This window comes from Carassius gibelio, chromosome B14 (assembly GCF_023724105.1).
Source record: "Carassius gibelio isolate Cgi1373 ecotype wild population from Czech Republic chromosome B14, carGib1.2-hapl.c, whole genome shotgun sequence".
NCBI classification, from domain to species: domain Eukaryota; kingdom Metazoa; phylum Chordata; class Actinopteri; order Cypriniformes; family Cyprinidae; genus Carassius; species Carassius gibelio.
The window spans coordinates 25,505,983-25,521,230 of record NC_068409.1 but is presented as its reverse complement, the minus strand read 5'-3'; the positions used below and the strand labels follow the sequence as shown (position 1 = coordinate 25,521,230).

The window sequence follows — 15,248 nt, the reverse complement described above, 5'->3', positions numbered from 1 at the left end:
ACTTATGTGCCCTCTAGAAACTTGCGTTCTGCAAGTGAACGTCGCTTGATTGTGCCATCCCAAAAAAAGCACAAAGTCACTTTTACGGACTTTTAAGTTAAATTTTCCCTTCTGGTGGAATGAACTTCCCAACTCAATCCGAGTAGCTCAGTCCTTAGCCATCTTCAAGAATCGGCTTAAAACACATGTCTTCCATCTTTATTTGACCATCTAACTTTAACACTCACTATTCTATTTCTATTCTTTAAAAAATCTTACTACCTTTCTAATCTTTTTGTATTCTATTTTCTTTTCATTTATTATGCAATTGTATATGTGTGTGTGTGTGTGTGTGTGTGTGTGTGTGTGCAAAGACCTCTAGCTTGCTCTATTCTTTTTTTTATTTTTATTTTTTATTCTATCTGTTTTCTTTTTATTTATTATATTACTTAAAATCCCATGCTACGTGTACTGTGTTAAGACTTGTTATAGCACTTATATATCATTGCTTTTTTGTTGTTGTTTTTGATTACTTCCACTGTCTTCATCTGTAAGTTGCTTTGGATAAAAGCGTCTGCTAAATGAATAAATGTAAATGTAACTAAAGCTGAATTTTATAATGAACTTTATAACTTTATAAAGCTGTTCCGTTTTATTTGAGTTTCATTGAGAGGGCAGATACATGACTTTTCCACTCAGCATGAGCAATAGGAACTGATAGGCGAGATCTGCATAACAGATGAAATGTCTGGAGCCAGCACTTTACAGAAATTTGGTGACACTTACTGTTGATGGGCGGAGATTGTGTCTTTGTATGAGAATATCTCACCTTTTAATATGCAAAACACATCCACCATCTAAGTGTGAGATGAGGTCTCAAGCTGTTATAGCTGCTTATTTTGAATTGACCTAAAGAATTTAGATATGCAATATGACTAACTGTGTTACATAAGGTAGAAATGCATTACTTTTGGCCTTATCCAAATGAGACAATAAGTATGAGAATGTGATTCATGGGTTCTACACCTGGTATTTAACATTTACAAATCTGATCAGTTCTTGTGATCAGGTCACCCAAGAAAGATGTTAATACCTGGTTTAAATAGTGCCATGTTGTTTGCAGACTGAGTGTATTTAGAAACTAAAAGCAAGGAATTTGGACCCGTTGACAACCTCCCCAGGAACCATATGTTAAGTGATGTGTAACCCCCTCCACCCTCACACTTCCTGAAGGAAAAAATAAAAATAAAACTAATGTCATTCAAAATACTTCATATATTTGTTTCTTGGTTATTACAATCTCATTTATACCAAGGGCAGGACTTTAAATAGACCCACACAAATAATGAAATGCAATTTTGCACTAAAATATTATGAATGAAACTTTTAACAAGTTTCTTTTATTTTACAATACTTTTATTCAGCCAGGAAGGACACATTAAATTGATCAGTAACAGTACTATTACTCAGTAACAGTAAAACATTTATAATGCTACAAAAAACTAATAAATACTGTCCTTTCGAATTAATCAAATAATCCTGAAAAAAAGAATGTTAGGGTTTCCTTAAAAAATATTAAACAGCACTGCTGAGACTGAGACTTCTTATGAAAACATAAAATAATCTTGCTTTTGAATGGTATTGTATTTGTTGTATCCCAGCCAGTCATTATTGAAAAATATATTTTTTTGTATACTATGTTCTTGTTTAAATAAATCATTCTCAGTTAAATGTTAGATGTTCAGTTGCAACAAGGGCAGCTTTTGCAGTTACATTTTCAAGACAACACTTGCTGCTTATAGACTTTTGTTGCTTATAATTTAATTTAGACTAAATGTATTTTACTGACATTTTATAGAATGGTTTACATGCCATATTACAAGAGTGGGCCAAAAATAGAGAAACTTAACTGATATATATATAGAAAATGTAGAAAAATGTTTGCCCACCTCTGATCTAAATTAGTTATTTTAATAACAAGTATGACCACTGGGTGAGTATATATATATATATATATATATATATATATATATATATATATATATATATATATATATATATATATATATATATATATATATATATATATATTAATGTAGAAAAATGTTTGCCCACCTCTGATCTAAATTAGTTATTTAAATAACAAGTATGACCACTGGGTGAGATTGGAGAGACTAGAGGGCGCTATTGGGGTGTTTTGTAAAGGATAGTACATCTCGTGTTTTCTCGCGATACGTGTTTGACGACTGCTGCAGAATTCAAACTAGCCGTTTGAATTGAAACAAACATCTCGAGCTAGAAAGCGGTTAGGGCTTTTCATTCTTCAGTATAAGGTTGGTATCGCCAAATTTTAAACCTAAAGGAAAACACTTTTAGATATGTATTTTGTTGTGTAGCTGTGAATTAAATGTGACATTATAAAAACGTTCTTATTACTAGTGACAAGCGATGTTTTTGATCGAAGTTTGCAGTTAGCACTTTGTAACAAACTAATGTGTTTAACGCTATAGTGATAAAAACATCAGATCATGTTATCATTTACTCATCCTCATGCTGTTCCTGACCTATTTGACATTCTTTCTTAAATGAAAATAAGAGAATCACTGTTACTATTTGGAGAAAGATGCAATGAAAGTGAATGGGCTGTAACGTACTGGGGCAAACATTTTAAAGACACACACACACACACACATATATATATATATATATATATATATTTATATATCTCAGGAGAGAGACAAAAAGAGTACAGATTCCTCTACACAGGTAGATTATCACATATTCTCTGATTTTTAGATGTCAGATCTAGAGGATGAGATTAAAGTGTTGCGGCGGAAGGTCCAGGAAGGAGAAGAGGCTCTTCAGAGGGCTGGGCAGTATGGACTTCAACTCTTGGATGACAAAATGGATCTGCACAACAAATTGGAGGAACAACGAATTGAGATGTCCAATGTCATTGAGGTACTACTGACCCAGCATTTTATCGCCACAGTATGACAATTGACAGTACTGTTTATCCGTTAACAAGTCCTTAAATGTTCTCTAATTGCAGGCCCTGGAACAAGAGAAATACTCGTTGCAAAGGGAAACTGAGTTAAAGGCCCGGATGCTGGAGAGTCTGCGATCAGAATTTGATCTTGTCAAAACCCAGCAGAAACATCAAATCGAGCAGCAAAAAACTCTGCTGGAGAGGAACCATGCACTTGAGCTCAGTGATTTAAAAAATAAGGTCAGTATATTTGCTGTTTTCATCTTCAAAAGTAGTATGTTTTATTTTGTTCTCTGTATATGAACCAGAAGTTGCCATTGGATTCATTTATCTTCAATGTTTTAATCCAATTAAATTCAAGTATGTAACTTTTTTTGTGTTAAAATTATTTCTGATAATTTGATAAAGGTATGAGTGGGCAGGAAATCTGAAAACCATTTTAAATAAGTAGTAGCAAAAAAAAGCATAATTTCAAAAACTTACTAATTGTGTAACTTATTGTCCTGAAAAAAAAATCTCATATCTTTCTTTGTAGTTGGAAAAAATTAAGACCGATTTAGAGGAGGCTCAACTTGCTGGGAAGCAGATGAGACACAAGTTGGACCAGCAGTCTGAAGCCCTAAACGGCAAAACCGAAGAACTTCGTGTCCTTACAGAACGTGCACATGAAACAATGTCCTCAGAGATCCTTGAGCTGCAAATGCAGAATATGAATATGGAATCAGCAATGGTAAAGTACTTCACCATCTTTATTTTTAATTGAAGAACATGGTTTCATAGAAATTACAAATGTCAGTGTGCACTTGGTGCTGAAGTGTGACCTTGTCTTGCAGGAGACTTTGGAGCAGGAGCTTCAGGAGGCAAGATACAAAGAAGAGCAATTACTTTTGGCCAACACCACCCTCCAAAGACAACTAGAGAGACTCACAGAAGAGAAGGAAGAGAGAGAGAAAGAGGCAGTGTCCTGCTACAATGCATTGGAGGCATGTTTATAGTAAACATTTTAGAAAAAACAACAACATGTATTAACACTACCTTTCAAAATTATGTCGGTAAGATATTTTAATAGAAGTCTCTTGTGGCTCACCAAGGCTGCGTTTATTTGATAAAATACAGTAATTGAAATATTACAATTTAAAGGGGTCATATGATGTTGCTAAAAAGCACATTATTTTGTGTATTTGGTGTAATGCAATGTGTTTATGAAGTTTAAGATTCTAAAAACACATTTTCCATATATAGTACATTATTGTTTCTCCTCTATGCCCCGCCTTTCTGAAACGCGTTGATTTGGACAAAGCTCATCGTTCTAAAAAGGTGAGCTTTGATTGGCCAGCTATCCGTGCATTGAGATTGGCCAAATGCCTCAAGCGTGTGATGGAAATGTTGCGCCTCTTAACAAACTGTCATGCCATCTCCCAACAGGACAAGACTCAATCCAGCTGCTCTGCTCGTGCACATCCCATCATCAGTTCTCTTTAGCAGTTCAGTCAATGTACTGTTGAGAGTAACTGAATGACTCAAGATTAGTTCATTTTTTGCATCAGAGGCAGTGTCAGGCACGTTTATAAACCGAATAACTGAAGTTATTTGTGGATTAGTGCATACTGGAGACGCAAACCATTTCAAACGATTCAGTTTGATTTGGTGAACTGGAACTCTGTACTGCTCAAAACTCACATTTGAATCATCAGTGGCAAATAAATATAAAAAACCTAACATTACTTAAAGGCTGTGAGTCAGAAGTGGCAGACTGTCCTTGCAAAGTTGGAACTGCCTCACTTTATAGAAACAACTTTTGTGGCACAGAGGCACTGTAGGCTACTGGTTCAGGAAACAGTCTTCACCCTCCATAAAATGCACACCACACATCTGAATATTTGGGTTGAACTGTTCTGGAACAGTGTTGTTAATACAATTTAACCATTGATTTTTAGTGTTTCTAGTTCTATTGTGTCCTCTTTTAGAAGGCCAGTGAAACACAGCGTGTCCTCCACAACATGGCGCCGGCTGTAACAACGAGAATAAAAGTTACTCCTTTCTTTGTGTGAAAATTTGGGTTGTGTAATGCAAATCTTCTGTTCTCTTTGGATTTTAGACTTTAGTCTTTGCAACTTTACAAATCTTCTTTATGCACCATGTAACACTCCAAAGAGTTAGGAAAACTTGAAATCACATCATATGACCCCTTTAAGATAACTTTTGTTGAATTTTAATATATTTCAAAATGTAGTTTATTCCTGTGATGGCAAAGCTGTGGATTTCAGCAGCCATTATTACAGTCATTAGTGTGTCACATGATGCTTCAGGAATCAATTTTATATGTTAATTTAGTGCTGATGAAATATTCTTTTGGTGTTGGTGGCAGTCGTGCTGCTTGATTTTTTTTTTTGGGGGGGGGGGGGGGTTGTTTGATAAATAGAAAGTTGTAAAAACACAGAATTCTGATGCACTTTTTCTTTTGCTGATTCAGTGTAAAACATAATCAAGTGAAAGATCTATTATTATTTTTTTTTTACAAGATTTAAAAAAAATAAATAAAATTACATTATTTGTTCTTTTTTATGTAGAAAGCTCGTGAAGCCAACCAAGACCTTCAAATCCAGCTGGAACAGGTGTTGCAGCAGGCACAAGATCCAAACAGCAAAGGCAATTCCTTGTTTTCTGAGGTACATAATTATGCATTGCTTCTTCTACTAAAGATATTTATGTCTGCTAAGAGATTTCATCATAACTCTAGCTTAATTTTGAAAGCATCTGAAAAACATTTTATAATACCTATGCAATACCCCTTTTTTTTGGTTAAAAAATACATAGTAAAATTGCTGTAAACGATTAATATAGAAATAGTTATTATTAAATGTTGCAAGGGGTTATACTTAAATTCCTTTGTGCCATAACACAAAATATTTGGAATTGCACAGTTAGAGGACAAGAGAGCAGAGATGGAGCGGCAGCTGAACAGCATGAAACGACAGCACGAGTCTCTACAAAAGCAGCATGCTCTTACCAAGCAACATATGCACCGCATGAAGGTAAATAATATTTTATGAGAAATGTTTTGTGTTTTAGTTTAGGTTTTATTTTTTATCTTTCCTTTTGTCTGTTGTTTTAGATGCAGATAGCCACCCTTATGCAGCTCCAGGGCAACAGGGCCGACCCAGCACAGCTTGAAAGATTGCAATTCATGTTATCTGAAAAGAACAATGAGATAGAAAGCCTGATGATGAAAGTAAGAGAACTGGAGAAAGAAAAGGTGAGCTTTGCATATTACATTCAACATAAAAAGTACAAATATTACAGTTTGAGAAACTAAAATTATTAACTCTGTCACCAACAGATGACTGTAAAAGACCAGCATCCACCTGCCCCCTCTAAAGAGGGCGAACTTGTGGATGAGACTTATTACACAGACCTATTAAAAATGCAACTTTCAAATTCGAAGTAAGTGATCTCTCATTAATTATTTGTACTGGTGGTGTTACCTCAGACTCTTTCAAAGCATATGATATGTATGTGTATAGGAAGGATGCAGAGAAACTGAAGGACGAGTTGTCCATGGCAAGAATGAAGGCTCTCTCTGAAAGTCAGAGAGTGCTGGAGTTGGAGAGGAAACTCTATGGCACAGAGCAAGCACTAAAACAAAGACACAGTGACAATATGAGGCTCCAAGTCAAACTTGAAGAACTAAAGATGAAATATACACCTAATGGTAATTTTTTTTCTTCATCTCTGAACCTTAGTTTTGTGCATAAGTCAGTTTAGAGTGCAACAGTCAGTTTCTGTAAGTAAGAATTACTTTCGTTTTCTCAAGAGTGACAAATTGTGCAAAGAACTGCACCAATTTAGAATCATGCCAAGTGAATTAAAAAAAGCACTCTTTAGCATCCATTTCCTCAAGGCACTGTGAAACAGGCTGGTATGGTTAGCTGGTTGGTTAGGTTCATGAACTCTTTCATGAAGACTTTCCTAAAAAAGTATAGGAAAAGGCCACGGAAAAGTGGGTGGGTACTTTTGCACTCTATTGGTTAACTGCTGTAATAATTCATCTTTGTGCTGCAATTATATGCTGGTAATAAATGTACCATTATGTATTCAGAAGTGAACAAAGCACAAGTACAGAAACGCCGACGGGAGAAGTTTCCTGTACCTGTTCCAGAGGAGAAGTCAGCATCTAGCAAAGAGGAAACTACAACCATGGATACTGAGCCAAGCAAAGGCTCCAGTGAAAATACAGAGGAAGAAACCCTCAATCATCCCGTTGAGAAGCCGGTTGTGATCCCGTTGCAGTCCGCACAACCTACAGAACCCAACCCCCGTGAAAGCAAGTCTGTTCGAATCTGCGACGATCCCCCAGTCTGCATTCCTGATGCACCCAGGTCAGTGCCAACCTCTGCATGCCAACCACTCTCTTTTCTCCTGCGCTGTGTCAACTTTACAGTCTTTGTCATCTTCCTCTTCCTGGGTTTTATGAGAACACTCACTCCTCGACCGTCACTTCCCGCTCTACCTCTCAGGAACCCTGTAGCTCGAAGGAACTTATTTTGACATTTAAGCTCATTTGATCTTGGTTTAATGACTACACTATGCGAAGATGAACTGTTAAAGGACTGTTAAAACATTGTGAAATGTAGCCTAATATTAGAAATTTAAATACATAGTTGTTAACATTTTGCACAGTAATTTGCAATAATTAAAAGTTGAACTTTTAACAAAACACTCCTGTGGCAGTAGCAGTAATGGTAGTTGCAATTAACTTGATGCGGTTTTATGACATTTACATTTTAGCACTTAAGGTCTGTATTTTGAACCACCACAAACTGAATGATTTGCCTGTAGGTCTGCTGTAAGTGACTCCAATAGCAAGAATGAGGATCAAACTCATCAAAGCAGTGAAACGGAGGAGAACTAGAGAACTGAAAAGAAGAGGAGAAAGTACCAACAGCCCACTCACGTTAGCTCAGAAAAAACTATGGCAAACGAGTGTGCTCAACAATAGTTTGGCTAATGTAAAATGAAAGTTTAAAAAAAAAAAAGATATTGTGTATGTATTTTACAAGTGTATAATTTACAACATTATTTTGTGGCTTGTCCTGTATATGCACATGCTTTTAAGAAAAAAATACTTTTATACTTGTATTAATACTTTGTAATATAGTTCACTATTTGAACTATTTAATAAAAAATAAAAAACTGAACTAATCCAGCCTAATTAATTGATTAATTTTTTTTTCAACTTGTGTGCCTATTTTATATATATATTTTTTTGTTTTATAACCGTTTACAAACATGCAGTGTATAAGCTATTGTGTTGTATACTGAGTACAGTTTATAAATTCTGCTTCAGCAGTATTTGTGCAAATGGTACCTTTATATAACCATTAGTTATTACTATAGCCTTATTGCTGATGGGGGGGTCCATATTTGCGTAATTAACAGGAAGTTAACATTACATTTTATAGCCTTGTCCTATTTTAAAGACGTAATATAAAAAAATAAGTTACATTTTCTGTTTAATGATAATAAAAAGCGATCGGTTGAACTTGCCTTGTATTGCGTCATGAAAAGGTGCATCTTCCTTTAGCCAATCATCGCGACCAGAATGAATGACGTTTTCCGAAAAATACACACTTGCAGTTGTCTGATTGGTTCACGTATTCCGTCAGGATGGACTGCAGAAATGCACGTGGTTTCTGCTTGTTTATTTCTGGATGGTGCTGACGTTGAACCCGGTATATCAACGTGCTTAAACAAAACATATTTTGATATTTTATCCGTAGAACGGGCAAATCTGGACTGAGTTAATTTAGTAACCTTGCATCGCCAAACATTTCGAATGGATTTTACTTTCAGGTGGTCTCCTGTGCATAGATGACGTGTGATTTGTTTATCAGATTATTGTTCATAATTTATCTGCGCGTAGATTTCGATTTTCTTTTTGTTTCGTACAAGATATTGATAACCAGACGTATAATGCAAAATAAGTGGAAACTTGGATTGTCAGTCGCCCTCTGGCTTGTCAGTGTTCATCTCGTATGTGCCCACAAGAAGGTGAGATCTGTTGTTGCACATCTTAGTTTTTCTTTTATTGCAACACTTTAATAACATTATAATTCTTGGCTACTCAAGTCAACATCAGCCCTGTCCATCAAAGAAGGCTCTGATGATCATAACAAGGGTGAAGAGACACTATTAGAGGATGAGGATTCTGAAGATTTAGAGGTGTTCAGACCTACAGACAAGTGGCAAACTCTCAAACCAGGTGTGTTTATTCCCATGCTGACTGTTGTGAACAGATCAATTACGTTACTTATTTGTCTGTATTTAAATGTAGGTCTTGCAGTTCCAGCAGGCTCTCATGTCAGATTGAATCTTCAGACGGGCCAAAGAGAGGTCAAGATGGGAGAGGAAGAAGGTCTCAAATACTGGAGAGATGGAAATAGGTATAGCGATTAGAAGAATGTTGCAATCTAAAATAAACATGTGTATCACATAGCTTATTATGCATCACTGGAGCAGGCAAGGGATGATGAACATTCACAGCCCATCATTCACATCTGAAGAGTTGAAAGAGGCTTTGAAAAAGTTTAAAGAAGGAATGGATGATCCTGTGGACTCAAAACAAGTATGTTCATTTCAGTTTAGCACTAGCCATTTGGCTTTGTTATTTGAGTTTTTTTTTTTTTTTTTTTAATCAAGTTGTTTGATTATAGGATGAGAATGCAGTGAAGGCTCAATTTCGCCCCATCGAAGAGCTGAAAAAAGACATGGAGGAACTCGACATGCTTGTGGAAACAGATGTTCAAGTTATGAGGAGGCTTTTAAATCAATTTAATAATACCAACAGCACAACTGAGGAAAAAATCAGGGCACTTCTTGACTTGGAGTACCTTGTGCACCAGGTGAACCCTCAGTTATGTTTCTAAGACAAAGTGTCTTTGAAATACAGTTCACTGTTTCTCAAAGTTACTGAATCCCTTTTATAGGTAGATAATGCCCAGAATTTGGTGTCCGTGGGAGGTATGCAACTGGTTATAAATGTTTTAAACAGTACAGACATCCGTCTCCAAGAAAGTGCTGCGTTTGTGCTTGGATCTGCTGTTTCAAGGTAAGTGGCATTTCTCTCCATCAAAACTGCTGCTTACAAATTATTTAAAGGGTGGTCATGTTTACTGATAAGTTCAGCTTTGTGGGCCAAAATCCAGTGATTTCATTAGAAATCCATGCAGTCAGGAGGGATTTCACCATGCAAATTTCTAATTTGGTCAAGCTGATTCTGTACATTTTGTGAAACCTAAATGCACATTTACATTGATGCACGCAATCCATTGTCATCTACATTTTTCTAGTAATCCATCAGTGCAAGTTGAGGCAATAGAAGGCGGTGCTTTACAGAAATTGTTGACATTGCTTGCCACTCAGAAACCAATAACAGTAAAGAAAAAGGTATGACCAACCAGAAACCATGGGCATTATGCTGTTAATATGGGTAGTCAATAGTTATTATTACTATTAACTGTTGACATTCTGATTTAACACAGGTGTTATTTGCTGTGGCATCACTCCTGCGTCACTTCCCATTTGCACAAAGTCACTTTTTGAAACTTGGTGGTGTGCAGGTGCTTAGCGAATTGTTTCAAACATCAGGGACAGAACCTCTGCGTGTGAGAATCATCACGGTTCTCTATGATATGATCACTGAGAAGGTTAATATATTTGTTTATAAGGTTAAACATTGATACACTACCATCCAGAACAGCAGAACTAATAATAATAATAATAATAATAATAATAATACAAGTTGTACTCTGTGTTGAAGGAGTTGATGTCACAGGTGGGAATGGACCTTATACCAGATTCGTCTCATCAGGAACGTTTGCGACAGTATGCTGAAGTCTCCCTCCTGCCCGTGTTGGTGGAGCAGGGGTGGTGCAGCCTTGTGCCTGAGCTTTTAGTGTCACCTGAGCATGACTGCAGAGAGAAGGCTCTGCGCACTCTGCTTGCCATGATGGCTCAATGTCAGACTCAATATAAACAGAATCCCGCATTGACAGCCTCCCTTAGTGAACTACAAAAACAGTACCAAGAACTGGTGCTCACAGAGCAGGATGTAGGAGAGCAGGACGGTTATTTTGCGGATATCCTGGCACTTGTGGACACTGTGGTTGTTAAAATGCAACAGGTATAAATTGGTACTGCTACTGCTTTCTTGGAACACTGTGAACTAATAAAATATTTGAGTTGTAAATGATGGATTTGTCTGGTTGCTCCATTAAGACAATGGAATACAAATTAGTTTCTTCACCATGCTATTTAACAATTGAAAGAAGCCCCTATAGATGAAATATAATTTTAATAACAAATCAAAAAACTTAAAATCAGAATTTTACAGCTGTAGCGCTAGTTTATTTTTATTTTTTTTATTTTTCACATAATTAGATGAGCAAATGATAATTAATGATCATTTAAAATGTGTTCACCAACAAAAAAGGACAACTTCTAAACATATTTGTACTAAAAGAAGACTTTTTTTTTTCACTTTTTCCTTCTTTTTAACATTATAATTATAATCAGATGATTATAATATAAGGACAGTTGTATCACCCTCGATATGTTTTTACTTTTTACTTTATGGCCTTCAAAAAATGTATAAATAAAATGCAATTCAGAAAAAAAAAACATTTATATCATAGAAAATATATGTTGAAGCTGGTGTGTATATATATATTTTTTTTTGAATGATTGAAACAAAAACTAATCGTATTCATCCATATATTAAATTTTTTAGTTTAAGTATTTTAGTTTTTTGAGTTCTTATTTATTAATAAGATAGAGCTCTTAAATGCTTAATTGTTTTATTGCATGAAATTACATGTTGACAAAGCAATGTCTGAAAAAGTTCCAATAGCATACATCATTATATGATACTGATTAACATAAGACAGAAAATCACTGGTAGTTGCTCTAGTATCTAAATGGAAAGCCATTTTGGATGCCATAGATCTAACAGCTGTGAGTTTAGGAGGTCTCACACACTCCTGTGTGCTTTAGGTTGATGTTCTTGTTATGCTGCCTAAATAGAGAAGACAGGTTAGAAGATGTACAAATACTGATTGAATTGCTGTACATTCATGTACATTTTCACATATTGCTCACGTACTTGTTCTCCCAGTGTAGCATGCACTCATTGGAGTATGTGACTCCATCATCTCCACACACTGGAACATACTCACGAGTACATCCAAAATCAGGAACATTGTTGCCCTATTATGAAGATTTCAGAAAGATTCCCAAAATAAAACCAAATATCATGACACTTTACCTCCATTTTATTTGATTATACTCTACAAATGTTCAAAAGTTTGGGGTCAGTACATTTAATTTTTAAAGACATTAATCATTTCAAGCAAGGACACATTAAATTGATCAAAAGTGACAGTAAAAAACATGTATAATGTTACAAAATATTTATATAAAAAAAAAAATGCTAAAAAATTCTAATCATCAAATAATCCTGAAAACAGTGCGACAGTTTTCCACAAAAAAAAAAAAAAAAAAAACATTTTTAACATAAAAAAAATAATAAATGTTTCTTAAACACCAAATAAGAATTATTTCTGAAGGAACGTGTAACACTAAATACTGGAGTATGGCAATTTTACTCTTTCTAGTGTATTTTTGTTCAAATAAATGCAAACTTGCTGAGCATAAAACATAAAAATCTGATATAGTTAATGCAACATCTGGTAACTTTAAAATGACTGGTTTTACTTTAACTTACCTCGCTCTGTTGTGCTTCTGCCACTGTGGAAATAATATTTAAAAATTGTATATTATTATGAGATATAAACCAGGAAATGCACTAGTTTTTCCCTGTTGAAATTCCAGACAAGACTTCGGAGAAAAAAAAAAAAAAAAAAAGTGGCTAAGCAAGTTTTGTACTTTCTATTTAACCTATTGTACATTTAACTATTGTACGTATTTGTGCTCGTCTTTTTCTTTCTTTCTCCCTTTTGTTATGATCTTTGTAACTTCAAACACAATGAATGCCCTTGACTTTAATGTTCTTGAGCGTATTTGCATAGATTAAAGGGATATATTTTCCTTCAATACTTCAGAAGGCTGTGATCAGAGAATCAGGCTGGATAAAGGATATCTAACCCTATGTCAACAATACAACCTTGAGATTCTGCCCTGTTTCTGTCCATATTTTCTCATTTTTTTTAAAACAGCAAAAAGTCTGGCCCACTAAGCAGTATCCCAGTCCTCATCAGTGTCGTGTCAGCTATCATGGATCTCTACAACATGGACCCATTCCAAAATATCACAGAGTGGGTCTGTCTGGGTCCATGAATAATGGGTCTAAAGAACAAATGTTTCATCTTGTGAGCAAACGATGTCACCATCCATATGTGAAAGAAACATTGTGTATCTTAAACATGACACTTATTATGACACATCAGTGTCACATGATGTATGTTAAACAATAGCATTAGCCTGAGTAAGTATAAATCTGGATTTGGATTTAATTAATAATTATTAAACAATATTACATTTAAATTTAATCATTTAGCAGACGATATTCACACTTGATTGTATTTATAAATGTCAATTTTGATACTTACCAGAGAGGTAAAAGAGAACAGAAACGCAGACCAGGATAGCAAACTTCATGGTCACGGTTGTCGTGTGAGTTGACAGTGGGAAATTCGGCAGCTGTATCTTTGTATCCAGGGCTCTGTAGTTATATAGCTTTTTACATTACCAACACTCCTCCCTCCCTCTCATTGTTCCTGCCTACGCAGAAAGAACCTGACGGGTGACATTCATGCAATGGTCCACAAACAATGACTAAGGGCATTTGGGACTGAGGTCATTTGTTTGTGGTTTCTAGATAAGAGAAATCTTCGTCAACCAAGTGCATCCTAAAGAAACTGCTTCTGCTTCTTACTATTTATCCTGACTTTTTAATAAATAGAAATAGCAACAGAAAGCCGTGCTTTGAAGCATAAAGTCCCCCTTGTCCATGATAGGATCAAAGCTAGATAATCGGGTCTAAATAATAGACTCTTTTTACAAACATGACTAACTTCATGAAATCACAAAATGCTTGTTGCTGAAAATGATGGCTCGTTACCTGTAATTGTTTCACGGTCAGTAAATGCCTCAATTTCAAAATCTCCATGGTCTTCACATATGCAGTAATTGCTCATTTGCTTGATTTTCCAGATGGCCACCTATCAGTTTGGGATGCTTTTGTTTTTCTTAATCTGGTTTTTGTAGTGAGTTGTGGTAAAAAATCATTATTTTATTCAGCAACGAGACATTTATAATATATGTGTAGTAAATGCTAAATGTATATAAAATGCTTTTTTTCATTAATAACTTACATTCATCAAATCATCTTAAAAATATTAGAATAAAATATTGAGCATCACAACTCAACATTGATAATAAGAAGAAATGTTTCTTGCAGGCCAACTAAGAATGATTTCTGAAGAATAACGTGACTGAAGACTGCAGTAAGTGCTAAAAATCATATATATATATATATATATATATATATATATATATATATATATATATATATATATATATATATATATATATTTTGCAATACTACTGTTTTTACTGGCTTCACATATACAGTCATAACTAATTGCTTTATTTGGTTGATGGCCTCCTATCAGTTTGGGATGCTTTTGTCTTCTGAATGTTGTTTTTATAGTGGGTTATGATGAGTAAATCTTATGTTGTCCATCCTGTCATGAACATTCCATCAAGAGATCAGATAATAATTCAACGGTTTGATGAGTAGTCAAACAGAACTAAAACTATAATTAAGAGGGAATAACTTGAGAGAATCCTTTAAAGAGATATTTCATTTAAAATAATTTACTCACCATTATGTTGTCGCAAACCTTTATGATTGCCTTCTCTTTGAAGACCATTCTGATTAAACATTATTGTTTTAATGAAATCTTTTGTTTCATACAAGAAAGCGAATGCTGACCGAGAATGTCATTCTGTCTTAAAATCTTGTTTTGTGTTCTGGAAGAAAGACAGTCACATATGGTTGAAAAATCATGAGTGTGAGCACACTTTACTGATGATTTATGCTATACCTTGTTAGTCGCAGGATCTCACTAGGTGGCATCAGTGAACCATTAAGCGCAGGTCATCGACGCGCGTGACCGTGCACTGTCATCGCGAGACCTGTTTTTATACCGTCTATGCGCGAGACGTGTAAATATTGAACATATTAAATCTGTGCTATTAA

At 35.1% G+C, this 15,248-nt stretch overlaps 3 protein-coding genes across 4 annotated transcripts; 2 read left to right on the top strand and 1 right to left on the bottom strand.

The window, feature by feature from the left end:
* Positions 1–2,147: 2,147 nt before the first annotated feature.
* Positions 2,148–8,170, top strand: LOC127971563 (protein Spindly). The gene is made up of 12 exons (XM_052574656.1): positions 2,148–2,312; positions 2,776–2,940; positions 3,032–3,208; positions 3,504–3,698; positions 3,802–3,951; positions 5,539–5,637; positions 5,893–6,003; positions 6,084–6,224; positions 6,309–6,412; positions 6,493–6,680; positions 7,068–7,347; positions 7,808–8,170. Exons 2-12 carry the CDS (start codon positions 2,776–2,778, stop codon positions 7,878–7,880), a joined length of 1,683 nt encoding a protein of 560 aa, XP_052430616.1. The 5' UTR covers positions 2,148–2,312; the 3' UTR covers positions 7,881–8,170.
* A 447-nt stretch (positions 8,171–8,617) lies between these two features.
* Positions 8,618–11,219, top strand: LOC127971565 (nucleotide exchange factor SIL1). 2 transcript variants are annotated; one of them, XM_052574661.1, is made up of 9 exons: positions 8,618–9,019; positions 9,098–9,230; positions 9,312–9,411; positions 9,488–9,593; positions 9,682–9,870; positions 9,955–10,076; positions 10,318–10,414; positions 10,510–10,674; positions 10,788–11,219. In XM_052574661.1, exons 1-9 carry the CDS (start codon positions 8,840–8,842, stop codon positions 11,154–11,156), a joined length of 1,461 nt encoding a protein of 486 aa, XP_052430621.1. In that variant the 5' UTR covers positions 8,618–8,839; the 3' UTR covers positions 11,157–11,219. The 2 variants fall into 2 exon arrangements, with proteins under 2 accessions (XP_052430621.1, XP_052430620.1); XM_052574660.1 differs by having other exon boundaries at positions 8,619–9,019; positions 9,303–9,411.
* A 587-nt stretch (positions 11,220–11,806) lies between these two features.
* Positions 11,807–13,735, bottom strand: LOC127971569 (protease inhibitor 2). Its single transcript, XM_052574664.1, has 4 exons — positions 13,594–13,735; positions 12,750–12,772; positions 12,129–12,232; positions 11,807–12,041 (listed from the first exon to the last, which is right to left on the bottom strand). The coding sequence occupies exons 1-4, from the start codon at positions 13,640–13,642 to the stop codon at positions 11,987–11,989; spliced, it is 231 nt and encodes a 76-aa protein (XP_052430624.1). The 5' UTR covers positions 13,643–13,735; the 3' UTR covers positions 11,807–11,986.
* Positions 13,736–15,248: the final 1,513 nt, after the last annotated feature.

Excerpts from the sequence above, each read along its gene's own strand:
- LOC127971563 (XM_052574656.1), top strand. The coding sequence starts at position 2,776 with ATGTCAGATCTAGAGGATGAGATTAAAGTGTTGCGGCGGAAGGTCCAG. Across the intron at positions 6,413-6,492 it reads ATGCAACTTTCAAATTCGAA|GAAGGATGCAGAGAAACTGA; the intron begins GTAAGTGATCTC and ends GTATGTGTATAG. Across the intron at positions 7,348-7,807 it reads TGCATTCCTGATGCACCCAG|GTCTGCTGTAAGTGACTCCA; the intron begins GTCAGTGCCAAC and ends ATTTGCCTGTAG.
- LOC127971565 (XM_052574660.1), top strand. The coding sequence starts at position 8,840 with ATGACGTGTGATTTGTTTATCAGATTATTGTTCATAATTTATCTGCGC. Across the intron at positions 9,594-9,681 it reads ATCCTGTGGACTCAAAACAA|GATGAGAATGCAGTGAAGGC; the intron begins GTATGTTCATTT and ends GTTTGATTATAG. Across the intron at positions 10,415-10,509 it reads CAATAACAGTAAAGAAAAAG|GTGTTATTTGCTGTGGCATC; the intron begins GTATGACCAACC and ends GATTTAACACAG.
- LOC127971569 (XM_052574664.1), bottom strand. The coding sequence starts at position 13,642 with ATGAAGTTTGCTATCCTGGTCTGCGTTTCTGTTCTCTTTTACCTCTCT. Across the intron at positions 12,233-12,749 it reads CAGAAGCACAACAGAGCGAG|GGCAACAATGTTCCTGATTT; the intron begins GTAAGTTAAAGT and ends TCTTCATAATAG. Across the intron at positions 12,042-12,128 it reads ATGCTACACTGGGAGAACAA|GCAGCATAACAAGAACATCA; the intron begins GTACGTGAGCAA and ends TTCTCTATTTAG.